We start from the raw sequence: 27398 nt of genomic DNA on the forward strand, positions 1-27398 counted from the left end.
CATGTTCAAAAGTTACTGAGTTAAATTCTGAAGAAGAGCGGTTACATATATTTTATATAGAGTAAAAACTAAAGCTGTTGATGTATTTATTGTTCTTGTGAGAGTGCCACTTTGAGTCAGTATGCGCCCCCCACCACTAATTTTTTTGAATATTGTATATTATTTCTTAAATAAGTAATTGTATGTTTCATGTTTTGTTCCAAAAGATTGTGAAAGAATTTAGTGTAAAAAATAAAGATGCACTGCATTCATTTGGCCAGCAGGAGGCGTCTGCCAAGTAAGACAAAGGTTAAAGTTACAAGCATCAAATTGTGTAGCCGGATTTGTGTTTACTTCGACTTCTGATTTGTAAAGAAAGCTGTTTTAAATTCTAAAGTGAAAATTAAAAAAAATGAAGACGCGAAACCAAATCCCTGAGGCTAGGCTAGCTGCTTGGTGCTAGTCTGTACGGTAGCTATAGGGTAACTTCCCTCCTTGTTGCATTGTGTCGTTTAATCTTTACTCTTTCCATGTTATAACATTAAAACATACGTCATTAATAATACTCTTGACTGACTGAGTTGGAAGAAAGTCAGAGTATGTGATCTGGTGAAGACCCGTGGTGTCACTCAGCACAGTTCTGGGTCGTAAATTGAACATCCCGCAGCATGGTGGGTGTCCACAGGCTGGCTGTGATGACACCACAGATGGATCCCTGTGATGCTCCATATAAAAAGCAATAGGGAGGCCCTGCCTGGTGACGTCAGTGTCACACATCAAGCAGGAAAAAAAAAAAAAATCCGATTAACTGGATGGGAACACTAATGATGATGATGATGAAGATGATGACACAGCTAGTCAGAGATACTGTAGAACTGACAAAAAATGGGGAACCTTTCTTCGCTTCCTATCAATTTTATTTCCTGTCAATTTGGTTTTTTTTTATTGTCTGCAAGTGTTGGACTAAACATGTAATATTCTCATAGATTACTGTGTTTGATAGGAAGTGAATAGTGCAATGCAGGAATAAAAAGGATATCCACCAGTTATATTGCGCCACCTATCGGCCCATTGTCAAAAACACACTTCATTTACAGTAGTCCAGTTTTTTAAAGAGACTAACGAATGCGATGTGTGCAATGAATGATAAATAATAAATTTAAACTTGCCCAGCCAGTTCTTATTAAACATTTAAGATGACTTCCATCTTCTTGGGTGACTCACACACACACAGGTATATTTGCTATATCCTGTAATATTAAAATAAAAATGTAAAAACATGACAAAAATGATCACAACTAAACATAAAAATACATCAATGACCACCAATCAGTGGGACTTTTTGGTAAAATTTATTTTCCAAGTGTTTAAGGGATACATATTTCCAGGGATTGTCTTTAACAATGATTCCTTCCACCCCTCCCACCCCCAACGACGAGGAGAGCATATGAAAAGACGTTTTAGCTTTTACTTATCACACAAACTGTACAATATGTGAATATACTGTAGCACAAGGGATAAAAATGTTCAACTAGAACACCCTTGATCAGACCAAAGCTTATCCATTGTGTGTAGTCTCTTTAGTCTCTTTGAATTTTTATTTCCACCCTGTAGTTTTTCTTTTCTTCTTCTTTTTTTTTTAATCAAATATTTATCTCTAAAATCACATTCAGAGATTTTGAAACAGACCTGTTGTCAGGTTTTTTTTTTAAAAAGACCTTTCCTGTTGTGCTTCGATTCTCCAGTCCTGAACACATAAATGTTTGTCGTCGTCGGCAGCTGCTGCTCTGGAGGTGTCCCAGCTTCAGGAGAGGCGTAGGTACATATCATGCTCTAGACATATGAAAGCATTTCATACAATCAAATATATGGATTAAAAACAGCTAGTGAAGGTGGTGTCTTACAGAATATATACAGAAGCAATCACAGGGGCAGAAAAAATAAAAGATGGTGAATCAAAAGAACGGCACTATGTGCAGCGAGATGCCTTCGATGACGATCCGTAGGTACTTCTCCTTGAGCGGTCTTTTCTGTTTAAAGAACGTGAAGATGTGGAAACCAGTGAAAATGTATGCGGTGGAGGATAGATGTGAACCCAAATATAAAAAAAAGGGCCCTTAAGTTCAACCTTCATCTTTTGTGGTGTTATCCTCTAGATCCTCTTCACTGTCTAAATCACTGTGGAGCATCTTGGCTGAGGCGTTTCTGCTTCTTTCCTCTTCGTAGACTTTCTTTAACTGGCCTGGAAATGGTTTCACTGGTTACAGGAGGGGAAAAGAATGTAGAAACATGATGTTTTAAACGCTCCAGTGATTAAAAACAAGACAATCCTTTTAAAGATCCTCATTCTTTAACTTTTTTTCTTTCTTTACTTTCCTTTGGGAGACAGTGCTCACCTGCAGCCGGAACAAACCGCTCCTCGGCTCCAGCGCTGTTATCGCTGTTACCGGCGGAAACCGTCTCTTTCTGTTCCTCGTCTGTGACAATTCTCTGTCTTGCACTCTCGAAAACAGATTTAATGACAATTGAATCCTCATAGATCTGCAGTTGTAAACAGAGACAGTTGCAACACACAGATACACACACACGCATACACATACACACACACACAGATGAACGAAGCGTGGCTTGTTGTTAACCCCGTGGAGACGCAGACTGAAAATCTAATTTCTTGCTGTTAAATGAAACAAATCCTTAGGGTTTCACCTGAGATCCTTCCAGGTTGTACGTCTGAGCGTTGTGACACAGCAGGAAAACATCTTTTTCCAAATCCCCAACACTTCTGTACTTGTGATTACGCACGCGTTCCTGCGAAGCAGAAGGTCGGCGTTAAAATCTAACAGTTTGACAAGTGGAAGGGGAACTTTACTAGTATCTGTACACTTTAAACCTGCTGGTAGGATGGTACCAGCAGGTTAGAATCATGGTTCAACCTAAAAAACTATGTTTTTTAATGCAACTCTGTCACCGTCAGAGGTCCAAAGTAGTTCTCTGATTGTGCAGCTCAGTACCGATGAAACTGCACGATGGCTGGTTGTTTCCCCTTGTCTCCCTGTTCTTAATCTATAATAATCCCCTTTCTAGTCTATGTACACTTGAAGTTTACATTATCTAATCCTCCGTGAAAAACCAACAACAAACCAGACACATTTGGCAGAGCATTAAAATGTTCTTTTAACCTTTTTAAGAATCAAGTCTTTGACCAGCATTCGGAGTGGATCACACAAATTGAAACACGTCCTTTTTTGTTATGTAAGAAAAGGCAAACAGACTTTACTTTAAAAATTAACATCTTGGAAAGGGAGGACAGCAGCTAACAGCGTGGCGTTCCTGCGGAACAGGGTTGCATACACATCTGGAAACTCAAAGGAAAAGGCGGCGCCATTCCCACCCCTTGCACCACAAATTTCAGAATCTTTTAAATTTATGTGTGGGAATGTTGGAATAACATAACATGCTGTCGGCTCGAGCAACTATGATTGTTAACAATGATAAAGATAAACAAGAACATCACTAGCGCTACATTTAGCCCTTGCTCGGAATGTCAGTTGTGGTCTCCATTAGCTGTCAATGAGGATCATCACAATTTCATTGTAATATTCACAACTAAATAGTAAAATATGTAGACTGAATTCATGCTTTTTTAACTTATGTTAACTTTTCACGCAAAGGCAAAAACATCAATATAAAACCTTGGAATCTTTTATCCATTTCATGCTTACAACCGTAAAGATATGCAAAAAAAAAAAAAAAGGATATTTCAATGCGGAAAGTTCAAAGAAAAAAGTTTTATATGAAAAATACAAAGTCTTTCAGCACTTATTTTGTACTGTAGAACACCTAAGAATTATTTTTAAATTATTAATTTAAATATTAATAAACTAAACATCATATTTTCTCCATCTGTCAGACGTTATTTAAAGTCGTGACTCATAATTAATTTAATATTCAGTATTTTGTTCCTTCTACTTTTCTTTCAGCAGATATAATCACCATGATATAAAAATCTCAATGTGAGCTCTGAGGAGGTTCGGCGGCTCGTACCCTGATCCTTCTGAAGTCCACGGGCTTCCGGATCAGCTCGTAATACTCTGGAACCTCTTTCCTAGAGGGAAGCTGCACAAATCCTTTACTGATCTGTCGACCCAGCCTGGAAGCAGAATGTGATAAATTATTCTGTTCGATGGAGAAAGCGGTTGATCATCAGCATACGGCATTATTGTCATGTAATTATCCCAGATTAGATCCCAGAAATGCTCATCAACCACATCTTTACTGAATAACATTTTCTCTCAGTCGCCACTCCAGATAAGAGAACGACCACAAACTACAGTTAATACTTGAGAACTGGCAGATTGTTATGTTGGAATATAAAAATGTTGCTGAATTGTGGCGTGAAAACAGAGTTGTTGCTGATGTGTGCAGTCTCACCTTGCTAATGCAAAACTTCAAAAAGGATGCAGAAAAAGCCAGAGAAATTGGAGGATGAAATACTCCACTAACACCAAAAAAACCCCCCGAACCACCCTTTATCTTCTTCTTTGGTGAACCGAGAGTAGTGAATATTTTGGATACAAGCAAAATTACAAGACAAGAGACCTTTAAAAAAGTCTTAAAATAACCTTTTCTTGGAACAAGTACATAAATCTATTATTAAACGATATTCTCCAGACAAAAAATATTGGACAGCATCAAAAAAGCTGATGGTGGAGGGGACAGATTACAAAAGGTTGAACAAAATTTTGTGTGGCTTTAAAAATATTCCTCAAAAATGTACAGAAGAGGTGTCTGGTAAGTTCTTGATCAGTCAGAAGATAAGAGTAAAAATAAGGAAGTTAGCTCTTAACTCAAAGGGCCATTCTTTGTAAGTGGAGCTGCTCGCCTGGTTATGAAGTCCTATCAGGTAGACTGTTTTTTTTGTAATATTTATGTAATTCACAGGTCTTATGCTCAGCCCTAATTGCTATTAATAGTCTAGCATTTTGCTGTCTTTTAAGTGTTAAAATATGATTCTCTCTTCACAATGCACATTGACTTCCCAGTCTTCAGGTGCACAAAATTCTCTCAATTCATCAGCCTCTTCAGTCTCAGCAGAGTCATGAGCCGCCACCACCACCACCACCACCACCACCACAAATGTCTTTTTCATTTAAATATTTAGCCAAATCCATTTATTGGTATAAAGACAGTACATTTTATCAGAGTTTTGGCACAGTAGATTATAAATTATATTTTCATTTTGCATTAGTACATGGGCTTGGCGATTAACATCAAGGAAAGTGAATCCGTTTCTTTCCTTTTCTAGTTCGTGGTTAAAAATCTGCTGCATCACAATGTCATGACAAATTCCACAAACAGTCGTGCGTCCTCACCCGTCCTTATAGTTGATAACCATATCCACCAGCGTGCTCAGCGTCCTGGTGAGTTCGGGTGGATTGGGAGGCAGTTTCTCTGCCGGTGGGCGTCCTCGCTTCCTTTTGACCTTTTCACCCGTTTCCGGTTTGGCCTGGAGTTCTTTCTCCCCTTGGTGATCACTTTTGCGTTTCTTCAGAGTGATGTCCTCCTCCATCTCCTCCAGAGTCCCGTTCTTTCCTGTGTCGGGCTGCGGGAAGACGAGCGATGAGCAGGGAACATCTAGTGAACAAACTTATAGGAACGTGTGCCCTATAAATATCGGATATAACGTTCTTCTCTCCCCACTCAGCTTATACCTCAGCTTTTCCAGGGCAATAACGACGAAAGGATGGGAGGAAAGGAGGACAACGGTGCTGGATTTCAATTAAAACCTCATCCCTGTTCTGTTTGTTTGACCTCTTCCTCTGGCTTTAATGCTACAGTTGGGAACTCCTACACACTCAAGCATTAATTTACCACAAAGACAGAATCCTTAAGCACTTCAGACACCGAGCCATAGAGTCTGTGTCTGCAACCCCCAAATTAAAGCTCTCACAGTCTCCTGCTAATTAGCAGTAGTGGCTGGAATTTACAGAATTACAGAGTATGGTTTTGTATTCGAATGACAGAGGGGTGTTATTACAATAGCATCTGAATTTGCATGTACTGGAGCGCCCAAATGCTGTGCTGTCTCTGCATATTTGGGGCAGATTATTTTATCTGGAGGCTTTGATGTCAGATGATTATGAAGCGAGGGAGACTTTCTTTTTTTTTCTTCTTTTTTTTTAAATGCACAACGAATGGAAAAGGAGCCATGTTGCACTGATGAATATTAAACCACATCATCCCGGTGCAGGCACAAAACTATGACAGAAGCATGATTTTTTTTTTTGGTGTTTTTTTCCGGTGGTTTATTCTATATCCTGAATTATTATTTTTTTTGCTCCCCTCTGAATATCAGCAACAACCACTGTATTTTTAACAAAGGTAATTAAAGGCCAGGGACATGAGCGTGCATGCAGGAGAGCAAACGAGGGGAAGGCATGTCGTCCAAACCCAACTGCATACTGATGCATCGATCACGCAGGGTGCGCACACACACACACACACACACACACACACACACACACACACACACACCAGGATTCAGATCATGTAATTGACCAGGCGCTGGTGTGAGCAGATGTGTATTTGTCAAGGACGGAGGTTAAAAAAAAAACAAACAACAACCCAAAAAAACATGCTGAACTGCTTGTTCTTGCGCACAACGGTAAGAAAAATTCCAAAATGTAAGTGAAAGCGCAGAAATGGATAGAAGACAATCATGTCCACCCCCCTCAGAAATAGAATTGTTGGTGATAAATACAGAGAAGAAGAAGAAGAAGAAGAAAAAAAACGTCTTTCGGAAGCGTGGGGGCTATTTGAGTTGGAGGACACAAACGTTCGACATGAAACAATGGAGATCCCCCCCCCCACCAACAACCGTCATCGCTCGGCTCAAATCAAGACTGCGAAAGCCTCCAACTCTCTCTCTCTAAGGAGCTGCACCGTTTCCAGCGGAACCCTGACAGGGATAGAGGGTAATCCTCAAAGATGGAAACGCAGCTGAGAGCCGCCTGGTAGACTGTGTGTGTGTGTGTGTGTGTGTGTGTGTGTGTGTGTGTGTGTGTGTGTGTGTGTGTGTGTGTGTGTGTGTGTGTGTGTGTGTGTGCGCGCGGAAGGGTGTCAGTGTGTGTGTGCGCATGTGATGCTCCATGTCTGCGCTTTCTCCTAACAAGCCTGCCTCTTCCCTGACTAATCTGGCAAAGATTCCCTCTCATCTGTTACAACACACACCTACACACGCACACACACACACACACCCCCTCCTGCCCTCACACACACACACACACACACACACACACACACACACACACACACACACACACACACACACACACACACACACACACACACACACACATATAAACTCACACTCACTCTCTTTCCCTGTTACGCGCGCCTATACGCACACATTTTATCCATCTCTTCCTCGGTTCCCGTGCGTCGTAGCCCGGCTGAATCCTGAAGCCTGAGAAGGAATGGAGGAGGATATTTACCTGACTGCAGTCCGCAGGCTGGTTATCGGGATCGGCTGCAGCTGTGGGGGAGAGAATTAGCAAACCAGCATAGCGGCGAGCTGCTAGTCTCTTCATCAGCTGATCACTCAGAAGCAGAGCCCAGAAGGGGGGAGAATAAAAGCGCTATGTTTTCATATACAAATCATTGGGCTGGGGGAAAACAGAATTGCCATACCCCTCTCCTGTCTGCAGCTCTCCGAAGTCTTTTTCCTGACTCTGGAAGGCCCCGAGCTTTTCTCCTTCTGCATGTTTTTAATATCGACTCCTGCCAGACGTGGGTTTTTTTTTTTTTTTCTTCTTCTCTTCTTCCCCTTTTCCTACCCTGCTGTTAAAGTTATCGGGTCCATTTTTACTTTCATTTTTTTCAATCCTGCAATGAGGGAGATTGCCATATTTTTTTTTTTCTTTCTTCTTTTTTTTTTTTAATATGCTAACTAATGCAGTGATCCTAGAAACATGAGTCCAGCCCGCAGCAACGCGGGAAACGCGTGGCTCAGACAGGGCGAGTGGATAATCGATACTGCAGAGGGTCACTTCCCCTTCTCTCTGCTGTGAGAAGTGGAAATCTGACCCGATAATGACTGGATGCGTCACCAGATCCTCCAAAAAAAAAAAAAAAAAAGAAAACTCAGTACAATTTTGCTTCCCTTCAATATTTAATGATGGTCTAACTTCTGAAGCCCTGAGCGGTGACCGATTCCGGCTCCACGCACGTTGTAGGTCCAACTCTCCATGCGCATGACGCACAGGTTGATGACATGTATGCAGATAGTCAACAGGAGCTGGTTAAAGCACACTAAAAAGTGTGTTTCAGCTCCAAAACACGTTAACCAGGCCCCTGAGGGGCCCCTGGTTGTGAGATTGTGCCTCATGAAACGTCCAAATGTAAGAATAACAAGTAGCATCTTCCTAATATACACAAAAGAAGAATATAACAAAGGAGGATATGCTTTTTTTTTTCTGGGGGAGGGAGGTACTGAGGGTTTAGGTTTCGTCCTTCACTGGTGGGGTCCCTCTGCCCCCCCCCCCCCAGTTAAAAAAGGTGAAACACCTGTAAGCATGATTGTGAGTGTGAATGGTTGTGAACTGGGTACCCTTCTAGGGTGTATCCCACTCCTCTAGTACGAGGCAGCCTGGATCCGCTCCATCCTGCCTTTGACCTCCCTAATGCAATAAAATGCAATGCAATGTAAAAACCCCCCCAAAAAAACCAACCTTGAATTTTACACAGTCAGTTAGTTTCAATAATAATAAACAGAAGATTTTTTTGGATAAATTATCCAGAAAGAACAAGTGTTAAAATTCTAAAGTGGTGACAAGAGGCGTTACTAGAAATCAGTAACATGAACATTCAGTACTTCATTTTGATGCACACACACACACACACACACACACACACACACACACACACACACACACACGCACACGCACGCACTAGATTTCACTCTTTCAGCCCAGCATTCCAGCGAGATGATTATTGCATTCTTATCAGGTTACACTATTTCTGTTCCAAAACAGCAGAGACAAAATAAATATCTCGACAACACAAAGTTCGCAAAATCACCTTAAAAACAGCAGACTTTGTCTTTTCAGGTCTGACATTCAAACACATCTGTTTTTTGTCAATCAATGTGTTATTTTCTTTCCTCCAAAATGAACAAAAAGGCTCATTGAGCGCAGCATCAGAGCTCAACACAGGAAGTCGAGGACACACAAGAAACCAGGAGAGAAAAAAACATCAACTTATTTTTTTTTACAGTTGAGGTCAAACTCTGATTTGTGTGGCGAGACCAAAAGTCTGGAAAAATATTGTTTCAGCAAACAGTTAAACACAAAAACTGTTTTTCTTTTTTTTTTTTTTAAATCAAAATCCATTTATTATTCATTTAGACATTAAAATGTTTGTGTCTATCCAGGCTCGATGAGCATCCTCTGTTAGGTTTCAGTAGTTTTTGAATTATCCTGCTCAGACTCAGACTGGGGCCTTTCATCAAGTTGGCATGGCAACCAAAACATACAAAATAAATTTCAGATAAACTTACCACCAAGAAAAAGAGGTTGAATATCAGCATCATTTGCTCCAGCTCTTGTTTGATGACAGGAACTGTGACGTAACACATTCCTGAGTCAGTGTGTAACTTACTGTACGTGTCTGGAGGTTGAACAGCTGGATTTACAGCAGCCTGGAGGAAATGACTGATAGCCTCGGGTCAGGGATGTGACAGAGTATAAAAAACACTTTTCCACGCACTGCGATGTGAAATAAAAAAATTACAATACTTCCAATGTTTTCCTTTTGGTATGGAGGAAATAAAATCAATTTTTCCATTCCCTCCAACCACTTGAAATCTCAAATTATCTGAACCCGATTACATTACTGAGCTAAATTTAAGGTTCTGCAGATAATTAGCACTCTACACTGTTAGCACTGCTTCTTCAGCATCACAGGGTGAGAGCTGACATTTCGCTGATGATAGTGTGACTTGTTCATTCTTTGGGTCAGATTTTCTCGCCTAGTGTGTGATTTCCAGAAAAAAAAACAACAATCTGATGCCTTTGTGAACTATTACAGAACATGATGCATACATTATTTCTTGGAGTGTAAAAAAACAACATATGTTTACCTGCAGGGACCCTAAACATTCACATATAGACATAAACCATGTGTATGTGTGCAAGTCTGGATGAATGAATAATGAGTGAACACGGTTTACTGACTTTACTGACTTGATATCCATGAAATTACACCTGCTGATTTCATATATTATTTATTATTTTCTAACACTACATTTAAGATCCTTTTACTTTGAAAGTTGACTTACTGGAAACTTTCTCATGAATTAATAGAAGTGATTGGAATAGCTCCCCCCCCCCGCACCCTGGTGAATTATGTATCAAGTACATCATTCCATGTTTATATTCCGCTTGCTCAAAACTGCAGATTGTTACCATGGCAACTGCAAATTGAGATGGTGGACCTTGCGTATTCTAGCATTTTATTGGTGCTGCTGTAAAATGAGCGCTCTCAGTCAGACGTGCCAAACTCTCGGTGTGATCCAGATTGACGCACTGTAAAGAACGACACAGGAATCACACAGCTGTCAAAAACACTGCGTAATTAAACAGGCTTATGTTTTACATACCAGGAAATGTTTTATTCTACGTTAAAAACCAAACAGGAATATTCCCTGATGTTGATTTCTCTGAACTGGCCTACAGTTCTGCTCTCAACCCAGACTGTGATTTGCACCATCAGGTTCACACAATAGCAAGCTGACAACAAACTGGTAATTTATTTATTACAGGATGGAGACAGAGGAAAACGTTGATGTGGAGGGGAATGATCAGCGATACTGGCGTCGGACTTCGACAAACCAATCTCTTTCAGCTAGATATGATGGAAGAATGAAGAATTAATGACCTACTTATGTACTCTTGTCTAATTCTGAGGTAGTCAGGTGAGGTTTTTCTTGGGTTTAATAATCACATTTTATTTCCTTTCATGAAACAGACAGAATAAATGTATATTAACAGAATACAGGGAGAAGAGATCAAGAAGGTGGAGGATTTTAAGTACTTAGGGTCAACAGTCCAGATCAATGGAGAGTGTGGAAAAGAGGTGAAGAAGCGTGTACAGGCAGGATGGAACGGGTGGAGGAAAGTGTCAGGTGTGATGTGTGATAGAAGAGTTTCAGCTAAAATGAAAGGAAAGGTGTACAAAACTGTGGTGAGACCAGCGATGTTGTTTGGTCTAGAGACAGTGTCACTGAGGAAAAGACAGGAGACAGAGCTGGAGGTAGCAGAGATGAAGATGCTGAGGTTCTCTCTGGGAGTGACCAGGATGGATAGGATCAGGAATGAGTACATCAGAGGGTTAGATGGAGGCAACTGATTCGCAGTGGCGACCCCTGAAGGGAAAAGCCGAAAGGGAAAGAAGAAGAAGAACAGAATAAAAGAACCAGTTAAAAGGCTACATGGATATTTTAGTTTGAAAGTCTTCAATACCAGCCTCCAAGAATGTTGGAAAAGCAGACAGGCTGCAGGCTGTGTCAAAGATCATGAAGCTCCAGTTTTCGTATTTGGTCAAATTGCAACATGAATGTATAAAATATTTGCCATACATCCTGACTTTTATGGAAAAGGCACAGAAACAGCAAAAGCATCAACTTTTAAATGTGAATAAATTTTTAAATCAGTTCTTCCACAATATGGGGATAAATGATCTGACCGGTTTCTGTGTGACACAACTAAACTGCACTTTTTTGTGCTAACTATCATGAATGAAAACAACTAAAGACACCTCAGTGTGTTACAGCAGCATTTAAGGATTTATCTATATAGAATCTTAATTTTTCTCTGCTACATGATGATGCAGCAACGTCGCTTGAAGACAACATTCAGAATCCATCTGATCGATAAGACGTGAGAAGTGGTCGATCTGGCTTTGGCTCGTCGCCTCATTCGAAGACACTTCTACCGCCAGAGGAGCCAGTCCTGTCGCTGTGATGTGCAGCTGTCTGCTGGGACACACAAACACACACACAGACATGATAAGAACCGTCGTCTGCATTTATTCTTCTCATGTCAGTGTAAAACCCTTTGAGCCGCGTACCGTCTGTCCTTTGGAGAAGTTGGAATGTGCGTAAAGGAGCACTGCGATGTCGTTATGTCCCGCCTCCAGCGCTATGGTCAAGGCCGTGCTGTCATCCTGCAAACACACACACTCAGATATATTAAGGGACGTTCACCGTTAGTTGGAAGAACATACATATGTTCCATTCAGCACCATCCCCCTTCATCTCCCTGACATATGACAGAAAATCTTTAGCAGGAGGTGACTAATGTCTTTATGTCAGGTCAAACACCTTCAGCCTCTCAGCTGGAAGCCGCCAGGCTCACAGGAAGAATGACTCACATACACTATCAGTCAGGTCGGCGTCGCTGCCCGGCTGCGCCAGCAGCAGTCTGACGATGTCGGCGTGGCCGTGCTCGCTGGCACACATGAGGGCCGTGGAGCCCTCGTCGTCCTGGAGGTTGACCTCCGCGCCCCGCGCCAGGAGAGCCTGCACCATGTCCATCCTGCCGTGGCTCACGGCTAGCATCAGAGCCGTCTGACCGGCCTGGACAGAAGCAGACAAGGGTCAAACGCAGAAAGTAAGAGGAAGTATTAACCCCACACATGTCAAAAACATTAAAATATAGAATCATGGCTCGTCTTTTGTAATCAGACTCACATTCTTTACTCGGCAGTTTGGTTATTCCTTAATAATTATTTCATAAATCAACTTAATCATCTTAGTCATTTCCTTCCTTTGGCCAGCCCCATTCCTCTTTTTAGTCTCCACCATCCAGCTTTCCCGACAATGTTTCCAATAACAAATTAATAATGAATGACTATCAACTTACTTTTGAACAAAAAGATTTTTCTTCTTACAAAATTTTCCTACAATTCGTAAACGACTTTGTCTGAGATTCAGCATCAGCAAGAACCTTTTACCTGCAACCTCTGACATCACAACCTGTGCTTTGACCTCTGAAAAGACCGACCTGGCTCGCCTTGGCATTGACATCTCCTTCGGTGAAGAGCTGCTCCACCACCTTCATGTCCTCTGGACCTTCTACAGCCGCGAGTGCAGCCAGCATGATGGGTGTGTAACCCGCTTTGTTCTGCTGATCCACGTTACACACCCCTGCAGGGAGAGTGGATAAAGGTTTACGTCTTATTGGTGGTGCACGTACTATACTGACAACAAAATACTTCATACTTTAAATTCATTTTAGAAGGAAAAGTCATTCCCTTGTCATTGAAAAGACCTGGGATGTCACCCCCACTAAAAAAATCAATGCTTCTATTCTCCTCATTTTCAGTCCACACAGATGGGTCCAACGTCGTCTCATTCTGACGAATTACAAATGTCTCTAAATGGCTTTGGTTTCAATATTTTTGATGTTCTGATCCATTCTAAATGCATCCGCAGCTGGAAGAAAGGTTGGCGCAGTTCCCGCATTTGGACATATTATAGCCGTTTTTGCTGTGGAGTCACGAGATAGAAAAGTCATCAAACTCTTAAGTGTTGTGCAGCCATTGATATGCCAGAACAGCTTTGACAGTAAAATTCTCTTCTGAGTGATTGTGCAGGAACCATCAGAGCATTTTCTCACAGCGAGAGATGGAAAGTTAAGGACTTTTTTAAAAAGGCAGAAGGTAGTATTTTGTATTTCTGTACCCGCATCAAGCAATTTCTTGACGATGCCGAAGTTGGAGTGAGACACGCTGTAGTGCAAAGCTGTGTTCCCGTTGCCATCGGCCATATTAGCTATACGCTGCAGAACCAATGGTGAAATGACCCGGAAAGAAGACAAGTAGTCCTCCAAAGTCTCAGGGGCAGCCGTCTTTTGGCTGGACACGGAGAACCATTCCTGCTGGATCGTTTGTAGACAGTCATGCTGCAAGAGGCAAAAGAAAACAAAAGCAAACATCAACAAAGCATATTTCTTTTTAAGCATCCTCATAAATGCCATAATTTCCAGCGTGCTGAACGATTTCGACCGCTACTTCGAAAAAAAGAGGCAAACTCATAATTACAGGGACGTGAGAACAAGCATAACAAACAACAACTAAGGCTTAAAAAGCTGGAACATTACAAAGGAAAGGGATTTTTAATCTGTCTATTTAATTTAAAAAAAAAGTGTGTTAAGAAAAAGGTTAGTATTTTCATTTTTCAGCTATTGTGGAAGTAATGCCTTTCTTTGTCGTACTGTTTCCAACTTCAAGATAAGTGCAAGAATAAAGTAAAGGAAAGAGCCCAAATATTCCTGTCCTTTCTGCACCCAAATCTAAGTCATTTCTTTTAAATGACAAACTGGAACAAATGCTGGCCCGGATTCTATCCACGTACACACACACACACACACATGCACACACACATGCACACGCACACGCACACGCACACGCACACGCACACACACACACACACACACACACACACACGCAGTGACCTTCAACAGCTTTCATATTGAATCGAGTCAACAAAACGTACCAATTCCCTGCTGGGTGAAGCTGACTTATCAACCAGATGCATCTTTAAGGCTTGACAAGCAGAAAACATCCTTTCGTTTAGCTTAAACCTGAAAGGAATGAAAGGTTACATGGAAGAAGTTCAGGCTTGAAAGTTTAAGGAAGCAAAACATCAAGAACAATAGATGGGCCCTCTCATTCAACTGCCACTTATTACCATCCATAAATTTACCTCTGCTGTGGAGGTGACTTCACCAACCCTTTTGATCCCTTAGTGGAACCCGTTTTGCCCCTTTTTGCTTGGCTTCCATCTTGAGAAGATATCTTTAATCTTTGGTTTCCTCTCCTTTCTACCTCTTCAGAGTTTTCACCGGCAGAGAAATTGAAAGATGACACAGGTTCCAATCTAAGGAAAAACAAAACTTGTGACACTGAAGGTTTAACAAGAGTCCTGGAGTCCTTGAGTCTTGTAAAATATTTTGGATTTAAAATGATTACCCTGTGGTCACCCTCAAAAACTTCATGCTCTTCCTGTTGCTGCTACAGCTTTGGTCACCCTTCTGTTTCATCGTAACGGATCGCAGCATGCTGGCATTGGCGGGCCTGTCTAGAGACAACATGTCTCTGAATCACACACCCGTTTCATTTCATTCCATCTTGTGTCATCTGCACTTCATTTTATTAAAACCAGACGCAAAATAATTTGATCGGTTCGTGTGGGACCTGGTGAGATGTTTGGATGTTTTGTTTGTTCTCATAAATCTAAAGGTCTCATTCTAGAAGACAAAGTTCCCTCTGACAGCAGTTCCTCCTATAAAGCCAGTCCATTCTAAAACCTCGACCACAAACTGGTATGTGGTTCAAGACGCCTTCCAAAACCAGATATCATTCCGAACATTGCAGGATTGTCCCTCTTGCCAAGCCAAAGGCCATTTCTTCTAAACACAAGTCTAAACTGGGCTTTAGGAGCGGTCTGGAAGTAAATTATTTTTAAACTAGAGGTTTCCTACGCACAGACAGTACTCTTCCCCAAATAATCTTTACTGTGCTTGAACTTTATGTCCGACAGACATGGATATTTACCTTGCAGAGCTGAGGAGGCTTGTTGTTCCAACATCTGTATCATCCTTTTGACCTCTGATTCATTACCGCCATGTTGGCAGATTTCTTGATTTGCTTTGTCGCACTTAGAGGAGTCTAGTGAAAGCTGAAACGGGGACTGAATCTCTCTGTTGGCTGTGAAAAGAAAGAAGATTGAACCGCTGATTACTACCAGCATGACATAGCAGATATTACATGCAGTCTAACTAATTATAATTTTTACCAATAGCACGGCTGCAGAAGCAATGCTTTCATGAGTGGGTCATCTTTTTTGGCAAGAAAATGAATATTGTGATACACAATGCAAAAAGATAGCAAGTACTGTACATGGTGCATCTGGTTTCATGCTGTTCCTCTGACCGCTAACTAATGGAGGCAAGATGCCCAGGAGCAATGAAATGGAAAAAAATCGTAAACCAGGAGGTGACTTTTGATGTGTTTTGATGAGATACTCTACCAATGAAGAAACAGATTATTTACCTGGTGGCTCAGCATTTAAGAGGTGGACTTCTGTTCCTCTTTGTGCTCCAGCTTTGTTACTGCAGGATGGTTTGGAGTTGGTACTTCCTCGGTTCTCCTGGAGAACTTCGTCTCTCTGAGTTGTTTTCTGTGTGAGCAGGTCTCCATGATCCCTGAGGAGTCTTTGCATCTTCTCTATGTAATGATTCAGCTCGGGGTCCCACTGGGACTGTGAAGATTGCTGGGACGTATGCCCAGGTTGTTTGGATGAAACTGAGAAATCCCATATCCTTCCTTCCCCCACGCCAATGCTCCTTGTCTTGATGGGATCAGGAAGACGTGATGGCCCAGAGGCCATATTTCGGGTTTTCAATCCAACCAGGAAATTCTCATTAACATTGGCAAATCCAACACCGGTGTCTCTTGTCGCCTTGGGGACTGTTGCTGGTATTTGTTTGAAGGCATACACTTGCAGATGCGAGGTTCCTTCATCAACTGTACATGTTTTAGGAACACATTTCACTTCTTTGACCTGGCTGCCTACTGACACCGTCCTCATAACAGTCTGAGGGGTGTTGGTGTGTTTGTCTTTAGTACTTATGATAGTATTAGTACTGGACTCTGTGTTAAAGGCATTCCTGGTGTTCGTAAAGCGACACACTGAACTGGACACTGTGTTGGTACGTTGAGAAACTGTCTTTGGTGTTGCCATGATTCCCAAATCCATTCCTTTGACTTTGTCTGTGGTAACACCTTGAGAAACCACTTCCTTTGGTTCATGGACCATCACAGAGCAGTCCCCACAAGCCACCGATCTATAGTTAACCTTTCTTCTCTCTACTGGAATGTCTGTGTTGGTTTGGGCATTGCACAACTTAATCTCCATCCCAACTCCTTGTGTGTTTGTATAAATGTGGATCCCTACACCCTTCTCCATTGTCTCCACTCGCTCCCTGACCTCCCAGAGGCTCATGGGTATATCTGGGCCTGTGCAGACATCCTTCAGCTCAGGCCTACAATAAGATGTTCCCACTGTTTTTGCTTCTTTTGTCTCCCCTGCGCTGGCATCTTTGAGCTCAGTGTGATTGCCCACTCCCTGGCTAGCAGTCTGAATCTTCACTTCAGTGCTGGTGCTCACAGTGGATGGCTTTGCAGAGGAAGCTTTATCAGCTCGGTTTCTTGCTCCTGCAGTCTGAAGTTCCAGTTTCAGACGGCTCATCTCAGTTTGGAGAGTTGATTCTTTCAACTCCGCCTCCAAGAGGCAAATTCTCTTCTTCAAGTTGCCAACTATTAGTTGCTGGGCATCAAGCTCTGAATCCCTTTTTGTATAAATTCCAAGATTATCTTCACAAACTTCTGTTGCAACGGACCTCATTGCGACTTGATCAGTGCACACAAATTTGTTTTCTTTTAGAGATTTAGACAAGTTGCTACTGATATCTTTATCCATTCCATCTGTTAACGACTTGATAGCACTGTCATGAAGAGTACGATGGACTATTCCATGCCATGCTTGCAAATGTCTGCCCTTAAGTGTTGATTCCAAAGCCTGTATCTCTTCAGTCAGTTGTCTGAACTCCCCAAGATTGTTGGAGTCACTTCTCAAAATGTCCTCAAGTCCTTCCCCTTTAATTATCTGATTCCCAGTGTCTGCCTTTTCTGTGCCATGTGCTCGCTTCCATATTTCTTCATTTTCATCCCTGTTTTCAATCTGATTACCAAGTTGAAAGGCCAACTGCCTCTTTTCCTCCTGAAGGACTGCGATTTTTACATGAAGAATAGGGATGATTTTCACCTGCTCCTCCAACTCCTTCAGTCTCTGGAGAGCAATCACCATCTGATCACGGACATGCTGCAGGTGCATGGGACCAAGACTTTTAACCGGAGTGCTTCTACCCGAGCTCTGTGGGCTTAACTTCAGGGATCCTGTGCTTCCTCTGTTTCCCAGGGATGAACTAAGATGCATATCACTTCCTGCGCCAGTAGGTTTGTTTCCATTGTTATTCTGATTATATGCACCCAGGCCAGTGAAAGGGGAAAGCGAACCAGAGGAGCTTATCCCTCCGAAGCTGGCCAGTCTTCTTCGGGGATGGGGCTGAGGTGGGTTAATCACCTCTAGCTCTACGTGTTTTGGGTTCTCTGCAGGGATCCTTTCCACCATCGAGTGCTGTCTTTGTGAAGTCAAAGATCTCGCAGCAGGCTGAGGCTTTGGCTCATTGAGTGTTTGAGGCACTGCTGGTCCCTCATTCCTGGAGGGTTTGCTCTCCAATGAAGAACCATACGGTGGAGGAAGAGGGGGTCGACCTCGGGTTGTAGAAGACATGCCCAGCAGTCTTGCATCATCACCACTAGATGATAAGGATTCTGCAGAATGCCACTGGCTGGGTGAAATACTACTTTGGTTTTTTTCCACATTATTGATGCCCACTCTGGGCCTCCTTTTAAGACTTAGTCGCTTAATGGTGCTGCCGTGTTGAAGACAGTCCACGCAATTAGGGTATTCCACGTCTGAGTGATAACTGTCGTTAATCCCAAGGTAATTCGGAAAGCAGTCTTCGGGGATTTGACCTATTAAACAAAGAATGAAAGAGCCTCAGTTTATTACTCTTTATGACTAAAAGCAAAACGGAGTCCTGTAGATCAGAGAGTTCTGCCTCCAAATGTCACTTGATAAAAAATAAACATCCTGTGTATTGAGTTTTTCAATGAAACTACAAAATAAAACCAGAGATGTTGAAAATCCAAATAATTTTTAACTCCCCACAATATACAAAAAACATCAACAACAACAAAAAGGCTGGAATTAAAACATTCAAACACCTTTTATAAAGTTTCTTTATTTCTTTCCTACCTCAGAACAGATGCCTACATCAGACGGTCTCTACTCGGGTCTAGAGCCTTCCTTCCATCACCTCGAAATGTTTTTGACTTAAAACTCCCCAGGCTCATCCCACAAGAGGAGGGACAGAGGAGGATTTTCCAATTGTGTGGACATTCTGTTTTAAGTCGCCACTTCTCTCCAAATGGCATGTCTCTCTACATCGACTCAAACTACTCTGTAATTACTCTGCAACTTTCCTTCGAAATGCCTAACGTTTGGAAGGTTTAGTCTACCACAGACATCTTCAATGTTTTTCAGCCAGTGAACACATAAAAAGGACAGATTTCTAATTAATATATCAGAACTAAAGGAATTAAAATTGAATGGCAATTGGAGAACAGGTCATTAAAGTATAAATATCAAAAGTTTTAGTGTTTAAACTGATTTTCCTTGACTACATAATAGCCTATACAAACACAAAGGGAATGAAGAATTTATGAAATTCACAAAGCTAACAGTTAAGCTACTGGGATAGGAATAAATTATAGTTACCTGACATTTCTTTAGATGTAGTTGCCTCCATCCAATAAATTTCAATAGATTCTTTTTAATCCACTTAGAAGAAGCCTGTAAAAAATCAAGTATTTAATGCATTAAATATTCTTTGCATTTATACGATGTGCTTCAACTAGATTAGTGCTGTACATTTTATTATCTGTCTGCATCAGTCTTTCCTTCCTTCTGTCTCTCAGCCCAGCTCCAGCAGTCAATAACAGCTAACAATACAACGCTTACCTACAGGAAATGGAACACCAGGTCATGACATATTATAGTTCATTCAGCACTTGCACAGTGAGTGAAAAGGTAAGTCTCCTCATGCAACGGTGCATCACCGCAACCTCTAACCTCATCACTTTCCTACCAACAGGAAAGACTTTACGTTATCAAATAAAGCACAAAAGATTCAGGTTTGTTCAGTGTCGAGTACATTTTCCTCTTTTCATACAGGTTGGCTATAGCTCCTATTCAAGTGATGAGGTGGATGATACATACTGTGTGTATATATATATATATATATATATATATATAAATGCTAATTCACTCAACATGCTTGACGTGTCTGACATTGAAAGGCAGACACATCAAGGCACATGTTTGAAGGCAGTCTGAAAGTGCAGACACTATTCAGTTCTATTCAGCATAAGCCACATTGACACAAAGTTCTATTTGAGCAGCTCTGAGATGAAGGTTATGAAGTGACACGGGATCGGGAAACTCACAGGAGGGAAGTACAGTCTTGTTTGCAATGAAAAATAGACAAATGAGTTCAAGAGGCAAAGGAAAACAAAGGAGTAAAAGTTAAACATTTGATTTAAATGGATGTAAAATGTATGCCTTAATTCATTTTGAGTTCTAGCTAGAGCATATCCATCCTAATTCACTCACTTACCTACTCAGGGGCTACTGGAAGATATTCCTAGTTGTGTACCTGTATTTGTATTATATCTTACTTTAATTTACGGCGTGGTTCAAAAACTTTTTATGTCCTCAAAAGTCTTTGACAGCACTCAGAGAGCGCGCATCTCCACAAAGACAGCAGTTTCCCATTACATCACTGCATTTCAACCTAATTACCCATGATAGTTATATGACTTGATAAACCATCAAAACCCAACCCTGGAATTTGGGAATCACATAATTTTTAGTTTCACAGTCAAAAGAAAAGGTTTTTCACTCACAGTTTTCTTCCTGGTGGAGCTCTGTGAGTTTCAAATATTGACAAGTTTCTTTTATTATCATTTTACCTCACAGTGGTGAAAATTGGCAGAAAATAGGGTGACAATTTCAAAAATAATAAAATAAAAATGATCACTATGTTTCATCATTATGCTAATTTGAATCCAGATCATAATCCGGATCTGGCATTAAAATATACATTTGAAGCCGATGACATATGTTAGGTCACCATAGCAATGTGTGTTTCAGATATTTCAGAGTAACTGATTTCATATTTTGATAGAAATATTTATTTATAAACAAAAATAAATGGAAAAAAACGTTTCACATACACCTGATTTCTTCTGATAAATCAAACTAATGTTTGCAGTGAGTTTCCAGGGTTGAGAAAAGGAGGCGGTCTTATTTAAGCCAGCGTGTAAAACGTCAATTATGAGTGACGTCATGACGTCAGTGCTCGTGCCCAAGGAGACGGGAAATGTGTTCGGTGGAATGGCATCAGAGGGAGTGGCGAAAAGCTAGCAGGGGCGGCTGTAGCTCGAGTCTGAAGTCATGACGTCACGTTGAAAGGATATGAGATCATTTGGAAAACTTATCTTCATCAAGGTAAGTAGAAAAACGTGTCCATTTCTATTTTAAATACGTAGAAGAAATGACGCATCCACTCGTTCGCCTGTTAGCTTGCCTCTAGGTGATGCACTCACCTGTGACGTAGGTGAAATTAAGGCGATGTAGAAGTTAAAAACATCAAATAGACAGATGTCAATTTTTTTTTTTTTAAAGACATCCATTTAGATTTAAGTTTGTCTTCTTCCATTTCTTAAATAATTTTTCCTTAAACGTCATTCCCGTGAAGAAAGTTTTCACTGTGCTGGAGTAAGACAACCAGTGCGCATGCGCAGAGATCTGTCACCACAGGCGCTGTCAGGTGAAGAGAAGAGCGTGCTGAAATATTGATGAAGAGTTCTCCACGCATCAAGTTATATCAAGAATATGAAGTTATTTTTTTCAACTGTTTGATTGCTTTTAATAATTTGAAAGTTTTGATTACTAGGAACATATATTTATGAAGACATTGGAATTCCAGATACACCAAATACATTCAAATTCCATCCATTTTCTGAACCGCTTCATCCGCTGTTGCGGTTCGCGGGTAGCTGAAACCAATCCTTAATTGTTTTACATTGCTTGCTAGTAATTTTGTCAAACACTAACTCCTCGTAAGCTAATAACATTAAATATAGTTACCCTTTTCAGTTTTCCAGACTCAGTCAGTGTCTTCCAAAAAGAAACCTCTAATAAGCCAACAAACACATCTTTCCAACTGCATGAATTACAATAATAAAGTGCTGAAAGTTGAGGAACCAAAAAGAAATGAGCAGCTGCAGTAAGCTGCACAGTGGCATCGTGTGGACAACGGGAAGAAATGCATTTTCCACTCTATATTTGACCTCCAGGCTTGTTTGACTGGGACAGTCAGGAGAAGAAGAATTTCATTAGTCAGACTGGTGATTATTTTATCAATCAATTGTCAATAAAATGTTAAAAAAAAAAAAGTGCTATATGTTTGCCACAAGCTTCAAGAGGCCAAAGGAATGTGTCAACTGGTTTCATTTTGTCCATTAGCAGTAAAAAAAAAAGACAAGGCAAGCAGAAAACCCTTACATGTAAGAAACTGGAACTTGCAAATGTTGCATAAAAATAATAATGAATAAGCAGCTCAATGCAGTTTTAATCTAAGAGACCGTCACACTATGTTGATCTGCAAAAACTGACCTTTGCTTTTCTATCTTGATCATTAACCTGAATAGCATGAGTGGCGTGTCATTCACCGTCACACATTACCTCATGGTGGTGACAACTAGCAGATGTGGTAACTTCTACGTTCAAAGTTCCTGCTGCACTTTGTAAAACAGGTCTGTGTAACATGAGTTAAAGCGTCATTGACCGAGAATAACAACTTTTCTGATTGATTTTTGCCCTGAAAAAAGAAAAATCAGAATTCAATCTCACATCATAACATGCCGGGAACACAACACAATGTATTGCTCTAAGACTAAACAGACATTCAGTATCTCTGAACTTTGCTCCGAAGTGATCGAGTCAACCCCATGACTGTGAGAGGACACTTTTGATTGGTTGGAGGAGATGCACACCCCGTCTCTTTCTCTATCTCTACTCTAGAGTCCACTTTTTAACTTTGGGGCTTTGGTCACCTATTTCACTTTCGGCGTCTGGTCCCCGTCTTACACCTGACAGCAAAATGTCTGACAAAGGAGGCTTTGATACCAACGTGCTGACTCTCACCAGGTTTGTTCTGGAGGAGGGTAGGAAGGCCCAGGGGACAGGTGAGCTGACCAACTTGCTCAACTCCATCTGTACAGCTGTGAAAGCCATCTCCACTGCTGTCAGGAAGGCTGGGATTGCTAACCTGTGAGTAGAATTTACTCTTTTATTTTAAACAGCCAGAATAGTAGAAGAAAGCATTGATGTCATTGAATTGTTGTAATGAGAGGCACTTTTGTTTCAGCGTCACCTGATTTGATTGCTTCCATATGCTTTTTTAAAGTCTTGCATTAGTTTAAATTTCCATTTTTTTCTGGTGCAGTTTGCTTTCTGTCTTTCATTAAAAAACTTTTAAATATGAATTGAAACCTTGAATTGGTGCTGCTGTAACTCACATGCAGGACTTCTTAAGAAGTTTTAGCTTTGGCCCCTGACCAAAGGTAAAGCCAGATATTATGTACAGTCTCCTGGAGGGCAGAGGTCGAGGAGCTAATGGGAATTCCATACTTTTCTCACTAATAGGAATAAAATCAAACAGCAGCTACCATGACATTATTATTCAATCTGCTCCTGTTTTTGCTCTTGAAAGATATGGCATCGCTGGAAGCACCAACGTGACAGGAGACCAGGTGAAGAAACTGGATGTCCTATCCAATGACCTTGTTATCAATATGATAAAGTCCTCCTTCTCTGCCTGTGTGCTGGTGTCAGAGGAGGATGAGAAGGCCCTCATTGTGGAACCAGATAAGCAGGTATGTAAAATCCATTTCTTTTTCCTATGGATTTCTGTATTTTTTTGACTTAATATGGCACAGATAAAGTATGTTGTCCTTAACTGACAGGGAAAATACATCGTGTGCTTTGATCCACTGGATGGTTCCTCAAACATCGATTGTCTCGTCTCCATTGGAACAATTTTTGCCATCTACAAAAAAGTGAGTATCAATGATTTAAATAATTAGTTACTATTTTACTGGCATTCGTGAGACCGTTTTCCATTTACAAAACTTTAAAATGCACACAATCACAGAGAAAAGATGCCAGGCTGGCAGCAAGTCTGGATTGAAATCAGAATTCGTTATCAAAGGATACCCTTAAATTTATATTGAATGAGTGGTTTATAGAGAACCAATCTCACAAATGATGATGTCATAATTCATTATTCATGCATTACTGGTTAGGGACTTAAATATTAGGGGACTTCATTTCCAACACCTCCTGGATAGAAGAGAAACTACATAAATATAAAGAAAACTACAGTACATCCTACCTGGCAGAGTCAACAATCCTTTTTTGTTTCTTCATGTCTGTCCCTGTTTTTCTGCATGTGCGTTGTTCGACAGACCACAAACGATGACCCATCTGAGAAGGACGCCCTGCAGCCTGGAAGGAACATCGTCGCTGCTGGTTATGCTCTTTACGGCAGCGCCACCATGATGGTCCTCTCCACCGGCCAAGGAGTCAACTGCTTCATGCTTGATCCCGTAAGGGCAGAGTTTTTCTTGGATTAACTTTGCTTCTGTTATTCTCTTTATTAAAGTGTTTAAGAAATCTCTCATTTCCTTTTCAGGCAATTGGGGAGTTCATCTTGGTGGATCGAGATGTGAAGATTAAGAAAAAGGGAAAAATCTACAGTTTGAATGAGGGTTATGCACAGCATTTTTATCCAGATGTGACAGAGTACCTCCAAAAGAAGAAATACCCCGAGGTAACGGAAAAGATTGTTTAAACCATTGTGTGTAGAATATAAAATGGAACGACGGTTAATCGATATTAATGTAAAATGTTTTCTCTAGGATGGTTCTGCTCCTTATGGCAGCCGATATGTTGGTTCAATGGTGGCTGACGTTCATCGCACTTTGGTGTACGGAGGGATCTTTTTATATCCTGCTAATGTCAAGAGTCCTAAAGGAAAGGTGAGTAGAGGAGTTTTTACAAATAGACAACAAAAGTATTTCTGTTTCGGTGAAGTCTGTTTATAAGACATGCATCTCCTCATCTTGCCTTTCAGCTGAGGTTGTTGTATGAGTGCAATCCCATGGCCTTCATCATGGAGCAGGCAGGAGGCATGGCCACGACGGGATCCATGAATGTTCTGGACATTCAGCCCACCACCATCCACCAGCGAGTCCCCGTGGTCCTGGGATCCCCCGATGACGTGCAGGAGTATATTTCCATCTGTAAAAAACACAACAAGTGAGGTGTTCAGCTCTTTAATCTGTCAGGTTTAAATAAACTAGGAATCATTAGGTTTTCAACCTAAGGCCAAACGGGCAGCGTTATCAAGATGCTCAATGAGGACATTTATTTCCACTCACTCCTTCAACTGCATTGATGGAACCCGGAACCTGTCTGGGAGCCAGACCGGTCGCCACAGCGCTCCACTGGTTCTACCAAGTTTGCCTTACACTATGTCAGCTACATCCTGTTGGTGTAAGTCTTATTTGTAGAGACGTTCCCTTTGTTTTTTAAATAAAGACAAATGAAAAGTTGCTGAGATGTCTTTAAAAGTCTTGTATGCTCATGTTTTAATACCTTCACCAATACCAATAATGTCACGTTTTCAGTTCAGATTGTTGACTCGATTGTCTTTAGTTTCATGTAGAATCTTTGTGGGGGAAGTACATTCATTATGAACAGCAATATCTTTGAGTTACTCGACCTTTCACCTTCCTTTACTCACATTTGACCCGTTCATCTTGGAGGCCAACTGGCCCGAGTCTTCGGAGTGTTGTAACAAAGCTTTGCTTTTATATTCCTGCCGGGAACTGAGAGCAACTCCTTTTTGTGGGTTTTTTGGGATGCAAGCCCAGAAATTATAGAACAAATAAAAAATATATCATTATTCTGAATAACCACAATAACAGCATTGTTCAGACAATCTAGTTTCAGCGTGCAAGAAAAAAAAAGGTTGTCTGTTGTTTTCAGATGTTTTCTGGACATTCTCTCTGCATGTGGTCAATGTCTCCCCCCTTAGATTAAATGATTTAATGTTAAACGAGATGCTTGGAAATCTGATGGTTGCCTTTCTGCTGATATCATGTTAATATCTGTAAATCTGAAGTTTAAGTTAGCAGCAATTAGCTTAGTGTGACATTTGAATGGAAAACAGGCTCAGTAACCAACCGACCAATTGGAAATTTGCAGTTCTTTTTGCGCTGAAGCAGCTATTTTTTCTTCTCTTCCTGGGGTGGTTCATCCACCCCCCCAAGTCTGCTACTCTTAATCTAGTACCTCCCTTCTCAAGATGAAGAGTGTCTTTCTCTGTGAGTAATGCGTGCTTCAGCAAAATAGCTGAAATTTCTGCACATAACCACCATGAAACAGCTAAATTGTTGTTTTTCTGAGGCCACATTTTGCTGCCTTTGCACAAAGTCAGACTATCTGTTAGCTTTAGCTAGACGACCACTGACTCCATAGATGAGTGGTGTGCGTTGTTTCATCTCCCAGAGATCAAATTAATTAAAAATATTGATTTGATTTAATAACAAAAAATGACATTTCTTTGTTTCCCTGATTTTTTTTAATGTTTTCTACTAAGAGAGACCTTCCCTGACATGCTTCAGAAAAGAAAATGTTTCATCTTAGCCACCTCGCTAATGAGCCACAAAAGCAGATGAAACAAAGAAAAAAACCATGGTGATGATTCATTTGATCAATCACTGTGTTTCTACCAGCTTACAGGCATTGTTTTTCCTTTACGCTATCGCCTCAAGCGGTGGAGAACATAAATTCAGTCTGATATTAAACTTAATTAGCTTCTAATAATTTCGCAGCACATTTGTGTGAATGACTTGCTCATGATGTCATTTTGGAAACTGAACCGGAAAAGTTCCACTGAGCACATGATGGAATTTTTATTGCCTTTTTTTAAATTTTAGCTTATATCTCAGTCATTCAAAGCCTCTTAATGTGAGGATTTATATATGTGAGTCATGTGAAAGTTAAATGACAAGAATTACTAGCAGATGTTGGCTCCCAGTTTCCTTCTTTATATGCACAAAGAATACCAAATAATTTATGCAGCTTCATTTTACCGGGTGGCAACTACATCGGCTGGTATTTTCTGAAAGTTTAACCACTTCGTTTGTTGTGTGTGTTTGTCTTTGTCAGCGTTTAAGGACCTCGGTGCCCATGGGACACACAAACACTTACACATTACAGGCACGCTTGTTTATTTCGATTCGGTTCAGACTGTGCATGATTATAGGTTACTGAGTCAATATTTAGATTTTGCAGGAAAAGCAAAACCCTGCCTCTTTATGCGTCCTCTGCTACTGTGTGTGTACTGTATGTGTGTGTGTCTCTGTGTGTGTACTGACACGCTTTATGTAAATGTGTATGCCCAACTAGAAAGGACATGCTGAGATTACATTCGAATAAGCATTAAGAAAATGGATAATTTAATGATTATAGTTGTGTTTGACAGCATCATAATCTCTGCCGTACTTTCAAAGCCAAGCATTCTTTTTTCACACAAAAT

The 27398-nt window shown here is 40.9% G+C and overlaps 3 protein-coding genes across 7 annotated transcripts; 1 reads left to right on the plus strand and 2 right to left on the minus strand.

Moving 5' to 3' along the window:
- Nucleotides 1-1315: 1315 nt before the first annotated feature.
- On the minus strand, nucleotides 1316-8103 carry LOC137608946 (probable global transcription activator SNF2L2). Its single transcript, XM_068335591.1, has 7 exons — nucleotides 7669-8103; nucleotides 7473-7513; nucleotides 5352-5581; nucleotides 4024-4129; nucleotides 2686-2787; nucleotides 2376-2520; nucleotides 1316-2236 (listed from the first exon to the last, which is right to left on the minus strand). The coding sequence occupies exons 1-7, from the start codon at nucleotides 7739-7741 to the stop codon at nucleotides 2103-2105; spliced, it is 831 nt and encodes a 276-aa protein (XP_068191692.1). The 5' UTR covers nucleotides 7742-8103; the 3' UTR covers nucleotides 1316-2102.
- A 2374-nt stretch (nucleotides 8104-10477) lies between these two features.
- LOC137608780 (KN motif and ankyrin repeat domain-containing protein 1-like) lies at nucleotides 10478-19688 on the minus strand. Of its 5 annotated transcripts, none has more exons than XM_068335356.1 (12): nucleotides 19598-19688; nucleotides 19445-19519; nucleotides 16093-18639; nucleotides 15595-15747; nucleotides 15010-15118; nucleotides 14744-14917; nucleotides 14534-14621; nucleotides 13721-13940; nucleotides 13041-13183; nucleotides 12413-12613; nucleotides 12106-12201; nucleotides 10478-12010 (listed from the first exon to the last, which is right to left on the minus strand). In XM_068335356.1, the coding sequence occupies exons 2-12, from the start codon at nucleotides 19473-19475 to the stop codon at nucleotides 11951-11953; spliced, it is 3822 nt and encodes a 1273-aa protein (XP_068191457.1). In that variant the 5' UTR covers nucleotides 19476-19519; nucleotides 19598-19688; the 3' UTR covers nucleotides 10478-11950. The 5 variants fall into 5 exon arrangements, 3 of the variants coding, with proteins under 3 accessions (XP_068191457.1, XP_068191456.1, XP_068191458.1); XM_068335355.1 differs by having other exon boundaries at nucleotides 10478-12013; XR_011038237.1 differs by having other exon boundaries at nucleotides 11968-12010; nucleotides 12409-12613.
- A 3139-nt stretch (nucleotides 19689-22827) lies between these two features.
- On the plus strand, nucleotides 22828-25407 carry fbp1b (fructose-1,6-bisphosphatase 1b). The gene is made up of 7 exons (XM_068334569.1): nucleotides 22828-23062; nucleotides 23505-23667; nucleotides 23758-23850; nucleotides 24259-24399; nucleotides 24486-24623; nucleotides 24712-24831; nucleotides 24927-25407. The coding sequence occupies exons 1-7, from the start codon at nucleotides 22893-22895 to the stop codon at nucleotides 25113-25115; spliced, it is 1014 nt and encodes a 337-aa protein (XP_068190670.1). The 5' UTR covers nucleotides 22828-22892; the 3' UTR covers nucleotides 25116-25407.
- The last annotated feature ends 1991 nt before the right edge of the window (nucleotides 25408-27398 follow it).

The sequence above is a fragment of the Antennarius striatus genome, chromosome 15, assembly GCF_040054535.1.
Source record: "Antennarius striatus isolate MH-2024 chromosome 15, ASM4005453v1, whole genome shotgun sequence".
NCBI lineage: Eukaryota > Metazoa > Chordata > Actinopteri > Lophiiformes > Antennariidae > Antennarius > Antennarius striatus.

Coding starts and splice junctions, on each gene's coding strand:
- LOC137608946 (XM_068335591.1), bottom strand. CDS start 7,741: ATGCAGAAGGAGAAAAGCTCGGGGCCTTCCAGAGTCAGGAAAAAGACT. Junction 7,514..7,668: donor GAGCTGCAGACAGGAGAGGG/GTATGGCAATTC, acceptor TCTCCCCCACAG/CTGCAGCCGATCCCGATAAC. Junction 5,582..7,472: donor AGCCTGCGGACTGCAGTCAG/GTAAATATCCTC, acceptor GTCTTCCCGCAG/CCCGACACAGGAAAGAACGG.
- LOC137608780 (XM_068335355.1), bottom strand. CDS start 19,475: ATGGAGGCAACTACATCTAAAGAAATGTCAG. Junction 14,918..15,009: donor TTTTTGAGGGTGACCACAGG/GTAATCATTTTA, acceptor GTTTTTCCTTAG/ATTGGAACCTGTGTCATCTT. Junction 14,622..14,743: donor AAGTCACCTCCACAGCAGAG/GTAAATTTATGG, acceptor CATTCCTTTCAG/GTTTAAGCTAAACGAAAGGA.
- fbp1b (XM_068334569.1), top strand. CDS start 22,893: ATGTCTGACAAAGGAGGCTTTGATACCAACGTGCTGACTCTCACCAGG. Junction 23,851..24,258: donor TTTTTGCCATCTACAAAAAA/GTGAGTATCAAT, acceptor GTTGTTCGACAG/ACCACAAACGATGACCCATC. Junction 24,832..24,926: donor TCAAGAGTCCTAAAGGAAAG/GTGAGTAGAGGA, acceptor CTTGCCTTTCAG/CTGAGGTTGTTGTATGAGTG.